Source organism: Lissotriton helveticus, chromosome 6 (genome assembly GCF_964261635.1).
Source record: "Lissotriton helveticus chromosome 6, aLisHel1.1, whole genome shotgun sequence".
NCBI classification, from domain to species: domain Eukaryota; kingdom Metazoa; phylum Chordata; class Amphibia; order Caudata; family Salamandridae; genus Lissotriton; species Lissotriton helveticus.
The window spans coordinates 34,893,326-34,904,496 of record NC_136067.1 but is presented as its reverse complement, the minus strand read 5'-3'; the positions used below and the strand labels follow the sequence as shown (position 1 = coordinate 34,904,496).

The 11,171-nt window shown below is 43.4% G+C and overlaps 1 protein-coding gene across 2 annotated transcripts in view; it reads left to right on the top strand.

Moving 5' to 3' along the window:
- Positions 1-825: 825 nt before the first annotated feature.
- The window catches only part of LOC144762159 (zinc finger BED domain-containing protein 5-like), an 87,340-nt gene continuing 76,994 nt past the window's right edge, over positions 826-11,171 (top strand). Inside the window, exons 1-3 of one of the 2 annotated variants that reach the window (XM_078647319.1) lie at positions 826-942; positions 3,889-3,982; positions 7,401-9,532. In XM_078647319.1, coding sequence (XP_078503445.1) covers positions 7,582-9,420 — 1,839 coding nt within the window. In that variant the 5' untranslated portion in view covers positions 826-942; positions 3,889-3,982; positions 7,401-7,581 and the 3' untranslated portion in view covers positions 9,421-9,532. Of the gene's footprint in view, positions 943-3,888; positions 3,983-7,400; positions 9,533-11,171 lie in introns of those variants that run through there. The other variant, XR_013596059.1, reaches the window with a different exon arrangement.

Genomic DNA, 11,171 nt, shown 5'->3' with positions numbered 1-11,171 from the left:
TTTGTTGGTGGAAATGTGGAGATTATAAATAAAGAGTTCACTTACCTGCATCTGGTGTCTCCTACTTCGTAACGGTTTTTCAGATAGAACAGCCGAAGAACAAGAAGACATTGGGCTCAAACTGCCCTAGCAACCAGTGTATTGGCTTTTTATTTGCAAACGCTTATTTCTTTTTTAACTAATGTCGAAAAAAGGGCGCATTTTTTACATTATTTTATTTAATCTGTTTCTTTGCATTGGTTTTAATCAACCATTTTTTTTACCCCTTCGCGATAAATGAGCACTTTTTATTTCCATATTGTAATGGTTTTAATTATTTATATACAATTTTATTTCCATATTGTAATGGTTTTAATTATTTATATACAATTTTATTTCCATTTGGTAATGGTTTTAATTATTTATATACAACTAAGTCTACATACTATCTGAATTGGATCTTATCACGTGTGAGGCAGGGTAACGCTTTTCACTTCCTTTCTTTCAATTAATAATTGTTCGTGATTTCTCAAAGACTGTACATTCAGCAAACATCTTGTGTGTGGAAACATCTGTACGTCTGAGCTACCATGGCACTAAAGAAACGTGCTGTGCAGTTCAGTTGTAAAACCTTTGCGGAGGGCACTTGTGCTGACTCTGCCCCGATGCTCCGGAACGAGAAGGTTACATATGCTCCAGCAGGACAGGGCCGGTAAATGTATCTGTGCGCATGCGCACACGGAGGCGTTTGTTGCGCATTACACCTGAGGAGACCCAATGGCCGTGCGTACACACACGCAATAACATCATACCGGAAACGGAAGTCTTGCGTGCCCCGGACCCGGAAGTGACGATCTGCGCACCAACACACACAGATACTATCTGGTTTCTTCGGGCGCACAGGGACTCTCTCGCGCTCTGCACCCTCGCAGGGATCACCGGGCGTCGTTGCTGCTCAGACAGGTAAGCTTTACCCTATTTCCGGCCCTCACACCCTCCTTAGCCGCCTAGAAACCCCGTAGGAAGTTGATGCATCGAGGGGTCTGGGGTCCTGTTGTCCTCATTGTTTCTCTCCCGCCGTTCTTTATGTCAAGAAACACAGCCTTGTAACGCAGAGTAGCATACCCCAGCCGACTCTCACACTTCCCAGTGAGCTAGTAGCCAAGTCAGTTTAGTATTTAGTATTTCATTTTATTATTCTAAGATTCACAGGCCTGATTTATAATGGGCTAATAAACAGGACTGCAAATCCCAGCATGCACCTTACCCTGATCAACGCGAGAACCCTATAATCACGAATAGAAAAGACTATCGGCCAGGGTGTTATCTATCAGAAAAGGGGTTAGATCCGTCCTTAGCAGCGGCATGGGAACTATCACAGGGCGAGGAGAGATTTTAATGTGTTGCGATTCTTGAGGATAGAAACTGCGGCATCAGGATGACTTGTGCGTGCTTATTCCAGTCAGTGCGTGTTCCAGGATGACTTGTGCGTGCTTATTCCAGTCAGTGCGTGTTCCAGGATGACTTGTGCGTGCTTACTCCAGTCAGTGCGTGTTCCAGGATGACTTGTGCGTGCTTATTCCAGTCAGTGCGTGTTCCAGGATGACTTGTGCGTGCTTATTCCATTCAGTGCGTGTTCCAGGATGACTTGTGCGTGCTTATTCCAGTCAGTGCGTGTTCCAGGATGACATGTGCGTGCTTATTCCAGTCAGTGCGTGTTCCAGGATGACATGTGCGTGCTTATTCCAGTCAGTGCGTGTTCCAGGATGACTTGTGCGTGCTTATTCCAGTCAGTGCGTGTTCCAGGATGACTTGTGCGTGCTTATTCCAGTCAGTGCGTGTTCCAGGATGACTTGTGCGTGCTTATTCCAGTCAGTGCGTGTTCCAGGATGACTTGTGCGTGCTTATTCCAGTCAGTGCGTGTTCCAGGATGACTTGTGCGTGCTTATTCCAGTCAGTGCGTGTTCCAGGATGACTTGTGCGTGCTTATTCCAGTCAGTGCGTGTTCCAGGATGACTTGTGCGTGCTTATTCCAGTCAGTGCGTGTTCCAGGATGACTTGTGCGTGCTTACTCCAGTCAGTGCGTGTTCCAGGATGACTTGTGCGTGCTTATTCCAGTCAGTGCGTGTTCCAGGATGACTTGTGCGTGCTTATTCCAGTCAGTGCGTGTTCCAGGATGACTTGTGCGTGCTTACTCCAGTTAGTGCGTGTTCCAGGATGACTTGTGCGTGTTTATTCCAGTCAGTGCGTGTTCCAGGATGACTTGTGCGTGCTTATTCCAGTCAGTGCGTGTTCCAGGATGACTTGTGCGTGCTTATTCCAGTCAGTGCGTGTTCCAGCCGTTTCGTTTTCCAGCATAAATTCCCTAACTAGAATGTTAAAGCCCCGGCATAAGACCAAAGGCCCTAATTATGATTTCTATTTTAACTAGCTAAGTGGAGCCCGCCTTTTTAGTGTACTGCCATAATGTAAATGCTGGTGATACTACTATTATAAATGGATGCCATGCCGATCTTCTGCTCAACCTCGGTTTTTTACTAACTAGAAAAGAAGTAGATTTTAAACGCTCTTGTCAGCATTTATGTATCCAGGACTAGGCCTCTCTCTGTCATACCTTTTTTCTCTGAATTTTCTAACCCAGCACACCGATCGCTGTTAGTAAAGTTAAACTTCTGGACTTGCAGCACTAACTTCAAATACACCACAGAAAATGACTGTGAGTTGGAAGGCTGAGAAACCCTTTCCTCCTCTTTGCTTTGTGATTCAATACGCAGAACAAGAGGAAGGACTCCGCATTGAAGAAATTGTTCCAGCCAACAAACAGATAATAAAGAAAACGTAACCATTGACTGCCGACCTGTAATCTGTTCTTTAGCCAGGCATATGTAACCAAACACTAGATGTAGGTATTCACAAAAAAATAGAGGCGCACCTTTATCAAGTAGTATTATGCGATATTTATATTAGGTGTGCTGGTGTGGATACAAGTCATAAAATGTCCTCACTTAAATATATGTAAAGACACCACACTGACATGTACATTCACATAACGCCAGAACCTTCTAGAGCTACATATTCAACACATCTGCAGCTTTTGTAACAAGCATTTTCAATGCAATACGTCTCTCCTTAGGAAAGTTTGAGCTATTGGGGCGAGTGTGATGCTGGGTGAGGGGGGTGTGAGACTTGGTGAGGGGTGGGTGTGGATGGGGGGGGGTGTGAGGCTTGGTGAGGGGTGGGTGTGGATGGGGGGGGTGTGAGGCTTGGTGAGGGGTGGGTGTGGATGGGGGGGGTGTGAGGCTTGGTGAGGGGTGGGTGTGGATGGGGGGTGTGAGGCTAGGGGTGGGTGTGGATGGGGGGGGGTGAGGGGGCAAGGGTGTAGGGCCACATTTTTCGTTACGTGCCATTATAGAGGAAGTAGCTGTGATTATTAGGTGGCTGCTTTGCTCCGACAGCTCTGACTCTCCGAGCTTTAAAATTGGGCTGTAAAACTTGGCTTTGGCACTTGCTGATGTCGCGCGAGCACATGCCTAGGGTTTGCTTCTGCACTAGCAGCAGCACTTTGCATGACAGTGCTTACTTGAGTTATTACTGAGGTGGCATGGTGGAAAAAAAACTATGGATTGGAATGCAGCCAAAGCGATTGCCAGTGGATGAGATTAATTATAATTCAAGCATTCCAACCATCATGTTCTTTGTACTTCACTTTAGGAACGTAAAATAATTACTGATGCTGTGAATAAATGTAAAATTATTTTCAAGTTATATTTGCCATTTGAAGCATAAACAGATCATCATTTATTTAGATGGCATGCTGCATTAGACAAAATTGATAACTTTGGTTGTTAAAAGATAACTAGAGTTATAATACTAATAATTGGTCTCATTGCTTTTAAATCCTGGTTGTAGGAAAGAAGCACGCTGCAGAAAAAAGCGATCTCACCAGCTGAACCCAGTTAACCAGTTCCTCCTGGAAGAACAGCCATTGTTTACCTACGAGCAGGTACGTGAAGTGGTTTCTACCCAGCACATATGAACTAAGTCAGAGTTGCTCATGTTTTCTATTGTTGGTTGCAACCGCTGCACTAAAATGCAGCAAACTTTCCATTTACTATTTGTTGGAAAGTGGGTTATTGGTAGGGGCAAAGGTAGGTCTGCCACTGGCAATAAGGTCACTAACGCATGATAGGACCCAGCATAGGTCTTAGAAAATTATTCCTAGGCTCAATCCTTGGTAACGTGGCTGCGAGCAGACAGGCTTAACTTCAAAGACAGGTATGTAAAGCATTTAAAAACACCATTTCAGTAAATAAAGACAAAACATATAATAAATCCAACACCAATTTATAACAATAGGAAATATTTTTATCTTTAAATTGACACCAAAATGATAATCCAATGTAGGGAACCGGAGATGTGCATTTTCAAAGATTTAATAAAATATAGCACGTCAAAGATTATAGCACCATATTGTGATACCTGCTCGTGATAGATCGGGGGAAAGTCAAAGTTTCAGGCCAGGCACGATGGATCCCTGAGTGGCTACAGCCCCCGGCAGGTCCCGGTCTCAGTTTCTACCTTCACACTGAGAAACTTTTCTGGAGCTTTTTCTCTCGAGGACCCCTTGAAGCTCCCAGCCAGTCTGAATTCGATGAGGGTTCGCTGGCTTGTCTTGTGACCAGGTCCCAGGAACTTCCCTGGAGCGGACGTAGAAAATATTTCAAGTTTACTTCAGCGGGACAACCCAGGCCCATATGCGAAGAAAGGCTGGCAGCTCTCACGGTTGCTCCCGGTCGACTTTTCTACGAGCGGACGTAGAAGATTTTCTGGAGCTTTTTCTCGCTGGGTCTCCATGCTCCTCAAGTAGCTGGATCCGCTGAGGGTTCGCCGGCTACAGATTTTTTCTAGTCCCGGTCAATCTCTGGGAGTTGGAGCAATGGAGCTTTTAGCGGGACGAACCTGGGTGGCTTGGCCGTCTCGCAGTTGAAGACAGGCGGCCTGACTGGCCAGGTTGAGTCTGTCCCTCTATGGAGCTTTTTTCAAATTTGGTCCAAAGTTTTCCAAACTTCTTGAACTTCTTCCTGAAGTTCCTTAAGCGTTCCCAAAGTGTCTCAAACTTACGCCAAGGGTCTGGAAGCTCTAAGATGGTCCTTTAAGTTGAGGACTACAGTTCCCACAATCCACTGGTACAAAACCCTTACAAATGCACTGGTGGGTCTCCATGGTGTAGATTTAGTTGATTTTCCTGTTGAGCTCTTTTAACCTGTAGCTTTCAGGGAGTCCACACTTTAGTTCTTTTCCAGCAAGATAATCCGCAGGGCTGCAGTCTCAGATGGTGCAGTCTTCAGAGGTCAGGCCTTAGAATTCTATGCACTGCAACATCTTCTCAGCAGGGCAATTCCTGCTTCATTCAGTTTCAAGCAGCAGATCTGGAGGGCTCTGTCCCTCTCAGTTACTTATTCAAAATTCCCTGGGTCAAGCAGCAGGTCACTCCTGACCAATGAAAGCAGGGTAACTCTGCAAGGCGATGACCACATCCTGCAGAGTGTGGTATTATTTTGTCCCAGAGTGCATCAAATCTTCCAAATCCGTAATGGCTGATTTTCCAGCAGAGAGTCGGGACATGGCTAAGCACACCCCCAGGGATGGCTTATTTCCCTAGACTCTCCCACTACCATCTGCACATACCTTCCTTAAGCCTAGCCCTGACTCTGGGTCAAAAGTGTAACTGACAACCAGGCTTCCCCTCTGTCTTTTAAGAGCATGGTTGACAACTCCACCCCCTGGCCTGGCATTCCTATGGACAATCACACTGCCCTCCCAGCAGAGCTGGTAACCCCAGGGGCTCTTTATCACCTCTTCAAAGTAGCCTGGCTAATCCACTTAACTCTGACCATTCAGGGCAGACCACTGGAAGGCTGAATTTGGACTTACAAGAAGTTATAAGGCTTTCTTTTTTGTATGTACACTTTAGGAGAAATTCGACAATGATATTGTTGGATTTACTACTACCATTCTGGGAAGTCTTTGAATGGTCAGACTAGTCCTCTCCTATCAAGTTATTAACCAATAACTTCCTACCTTGTTAACCTATGTAACAAGGGATTTGCAATAGGAAAAATGACTTGGGCCATTTTTCCAGCACCTATTTTATAAGTACTTGCCTTATATCTACAGGAATCCCACCCCATGTGCAACTATGGGAGACTTTAGGGGTTCTGAATCTGTAGAAATATTGCGGATTCTCCTTTAACTGTGCTTCTAGCATCAAAGTTGAATTTGAGCAGCACGTTACCACAATGTGGGGAGTGACATTTCACTTTACCCAGGCATTTAAAAACTCATTTTCTAAGGGTGTACCTAATAGATACCTGACCACCCACCCCGGGATACCTAGGGGAGACCCTGGGGGTCCCTAATATGCCAAAACATTGTCGGTTATCCCATTTTTTAAGTGCACCTACCACCAAAGTCGAGTTTGGGCACAATTTACTTTTTAAAAGCAGTCCTGGCACCCAGGGCTGGTTTTAAACTGAACTCAGACTTCAGCAGTGCACACGTGCAAGTGCAGAAAAAGCTGCTGGCCTCTAAACTGCCATGCCCTGGGGACTTCTGGGCAGTTTTAATCCCCTGCCCTATTATATACTAGGGGCTTATGGGGTAAATCATGCCAATTACAGGGGTACCCTACCATAGTGTACCCTGGTGTATGTTAGTTGTTTACCTGTAGTCTAATGTGTTCCTTTCTGCTTAGTACTAGCAATGGTTAGGCAGAGCCCATAGTCAGTCAAAATCAGTTTCCACCAGCATCGAGCATAATATTGGGGGGTGCCCAGGGTGCAGGATGACTTGGCAACACCATTTTATTCTATATTGCTATTCTTACTCTGTGGGCCTGGGACTTGTAAAACGGACATGCTCATTTTTCTGTAAATGTTGCTCTGCCTTTCATTGCTGTCTTGTTTATGCCACAACATTGACCCAAAACCATCCCAATGAGCACAAACGGCAAATGGCATGCATTCGTACATTTTTCATTTGCCTTGATTGCAAAATACACAGCAGATATTGGTTGGTTATGTCAGAGAATGGGACCGATAGCCAAACTACTGCCATGATTTTGATGAAAAACCATATGTCCGTGTTGTGGCGGAATTGTTGAAGTGATATTTGCTGTTACAAATCCGTCTGTTGTACATATTAGCTGCAATTTGGCTTTCTTCATTGTTTGCAAAAATGTGTGATCTTAGATTTCATTAAAAACTAAATGCTCTTTCTGTCTGTGCGGGGTACCAATAAAAATAAGTCAAAATGGTCACCATCATCATGGACTACTATTGAAAAATAACAGATCGATCATTAGAAAGAGAATAACTTTAGTTCTTCTTATACTTGTCTTACCTGGATGTTTTGTATTTCAGGCTTATTCCGTGGAGACTGTGGATGAGACCCGGAAGAAATCTGGAAACACTTGTGCAAAAGAAAAGAAGACCAGGAACTTTACAGACAGAAATACCTTTCTTATATATTTCTGTTAATTCTTCTCTTCTCCATCTGAATAATTAAGACGAGTGGCACTGATTTCCATCTTGCTGATTGACAATGAAGAGATTTCTAATGCCAAGTTCGTCTGAGCAAAGTGAAGTTGCAGGTTCTTCTGACAAAAAAGAGGACGGGAAACGGAAAGCCAAGTGCAGAAAGTACGATGACCGGTATCTGGATTATGGTTTCACGTGTGTTCAGGTTAATAATGAGGAGCGTCCTCAATGTGTAATCTGTTTAAAAGTTTTGGCTGTGGAATCCATGCTTCCAAGTAAACTTAAGCGGCATCTTGAAAGTCTTCACCCCAATGTGGTCGGAAAGCCAAGGGAATTTTTTTTAAGAAAAGCCAAACTACAAAAGTCCACTTTCTCAAAACAAGCCAAAATTAATAGTAATGCCCTCTTGTCTTCATATCAAGTGGCCCATCAAGTTGCACAGAGTAAAGAACCCCACACAATTGCAGAAGAGCTGATTTTGCCTGCTGCTGTTGCTATGGCAACAATCATGCTTGGCGAAAATGCGGGTAAACAGCTGCTGAAAGTGCCTCTTTCTAATAATACTATCAGCCAGAGGATAAATGATATGGCTGAAGATATTAACGATCAGCTCATCTGTATTCTAAGAGGCAAAGACTTTGCACTCCAGTTGGATGAGGCAACAGACCACCACAAAGATACCCATCTTATTTGCTATGTCAGGTTTCTATATGAAAGAAAAATTGTTGAGGATTTGTTGTTCTGTAAAAAAATCAAAGGTGGAACTACAGGTCAAGACTTGTATGCGGTTGTGGATGATTTTATGCAACAGAATCAAATTGACTGGGAGAGATGTGTTGGAGTTTGTACAGATGGGGGTCGTTCAATGGCCGGATGCTACCAAGGACTTCAAGCTCACATACGATCTAAAGTGCCTAATGCTGTTTGGACACACTGTATAATAAACAGAGAAGCACTGGTAGCAGGAAACCTTAGTGAAGAACTGCATGGTGTTCTGAAAATAGTCATCAAAGTGGTAAATTATCTTAAAACAAGACCAATAAAAGCACCATTTTTTGCTGAACTGTGTGAGGACATGGGTGCCGACCACTCATGCCTCTTGTTCTACAGCAGTTCTCGGTGGCTGTCTCTTGGTAACTCCCTGCTGAGAGTGTATGAGCTGAGGAATGAAATATACTCCTATCTACACGATGATGAACATTGTTTTGCTGACAAATTTATTGATGCAGACTTTCTAATACAAATGGCTTTTCTTTCTGATCTATTTGAAAAACTGAATGCACTGAACAAGTCCTTGCAAGGCAATAATACTAACTTCCTGCAACTGTCAGACAAAGTTTCAGGCTTTAAGAAGAACGTGATCCTTTGGGAAAGCAGTGTAAGCAAAGGTGACTATAAATGTTTTCCTTCATTGGCCCAGTTTCTGCAGGACAATGAGAAGGCGTTAAAGGAGGAACTGAGGACAGTTTTTGTTCTGTATTTGTCTCAACTGCGTTTTTACCTTGACAAATATTTTCCAGAGGAAGAAGTAGAGCCAATAAAATGGGTGAGAGACCCCTTCAACGCTGAGATACCTCAGCATTTCAACCACGAGGAAGCAGAACAGCTTATTGATGTTTCATGTGACTTTGCATCGAAAGTAAGGTTCCAGTCTCAGTCACTGCTTGAGTTCTGGTGCCAAATTGGAGATGAATACCCTATGATCAGCAAGAGAGCCCTGCGTGTTTTGCTCCCGTTTGCTACTTCGTACCTTTGTGATGCTGGTTTCGTCGCAGTTGCAGTGGTAAAGTCAAAATATAGTGCAAAAATTAACCTTGAAAAAGAAATGCGTGTTTTGATGTCAAAAATAACTCCAAGATTTCAGGAGCTATGTAAGGAAAAACAAGAACCTCCACCTCACTAAGATAATTAAGGTAAATTCGGACTCTGTTGTTTTTCCTATTCATTAAAAAAGATATTTTATTATACAGAAGTTTATAAACTGTTGTGTGGTTAAAAAAAGTCATGGAAACTTATTTGTCTATTAATCTTGTGTATCATTTCTCACTTAACGAGTTTTTCCACCCGCCCACCGTAAAAACATGGTGGGGAGCCACGGCCAATTAGGTCATGGGAGCCACAAGTCAAATAAGTTTGGGAACCACTGGTTGAAGGCGTCCCCAGGAGTCCTTCCCACCCACTAGCTCTTGGTAGGCGTAATTGTGGCATCTCCAGGCACCCACCTCTGAACACTCCTGGACCGCAGTAAGATCAGAAGTGGACTGAACCTGCTGTCTTGGACAGCCTCTCATGCACACAGGACAAAGACGTGGACTCAAAGGGTGGGTCATGACTCTGACCCCCTGTTCAAGCTACAGGGATAAAACAACTTACAAGAAACCTTTCCTGCAACTGAATCTGAACTGGAACCTGCTTTTGGCCACTGTCTGACACCTTGTGAATCTCTAAACTACATCCCCTGAGCTCCTGGAGGTTTTAGACATACTGCTGTGGTGGATGGAGTTTAAAATAGGAAGGTAAAATTTGACTAGGACAAACCTGGTTGATGTATCTGTCCCGAGCTCCATTGAGGTTCTGGCCTAATGTGACCATCATAGGCACTTTATGCTTTCAATTTCTGACAAGATTAAAAAGATAAATCTCTATCAGAAATTCTCCTAAATCATGTTCCACCGATGTGGCTATATGTGTGGGTTCCAAGAACTACCTGCCATACAACCCCAGAGTCTTGAGGTGAAAAGGAGCTCATTCTTAACCATATTTGAAACCACAGCTGTATGATGTCTTCCAAGAATTTACATCAACAAAACGACAAAGGATTTTATGTGCCTCATGAGGGTTCCCATGAAGATCCAGCATTATCTGAGTGCCCTCCGCTTATGGTTAGCATGTCAGACCATAGGGAACTGCCAGAGGGCTTGTTTGTAAAGTAGTGAAAGGGTAGAATCCTGCTATCAAAATTATTTCTGTAGGAGAAATGCTATACATGGATCTGCTTATGCTGGTTAGGTGGAAACACAGTGTTGTCTAATTGTCCAGTGTTTTATGTAGGAATGTTAGCATTTATGTCTTTTTAAGTGTTTTTTGCACGGTCACTTTTTTGTTTGTAAATCACAGTGTACAATATTGTAAATACATGGATGTACAGTGTCCTTATTTGCTGAGAGAATTTGTTCATAAAAATTCAAAAATAGACATAAATAACTGGTACTAATAAATACCTGGTCAAACTTGATAAATGCTTTTTTGACCCTTCGAAGTTTGTGTTAAAATATTGGTGGGCAGGCATTTGTTTGTTTCTCATCTGGTTAGGTGGAAAGGGCACAGCCAGTTCAAGGCAATACCCCCCTGTAATTTAAAATTTCATACACGGTCAAGAAGTCCAAGAGACTATAAGTAGCTGCATGATCTGTAGTCACGGTTTCCAAGAACTTCTCAGAATAATGTGATAGTATATGTTTACCTGTATGAGCTCTGACACCTGATTGGTACTCCAACAGCAGTACCTCTGAAGTTGGAATATTACAAATGACTCGGTTATCCTATTACAAAAAAGGCATGGAGGACATAGGGCATTAGTTACTAATGTCTGTATCAAGACCCACCTTCTCTTTTGTGAATGAGTAGCTACAGCTTCCTCAGATCATTCATGTA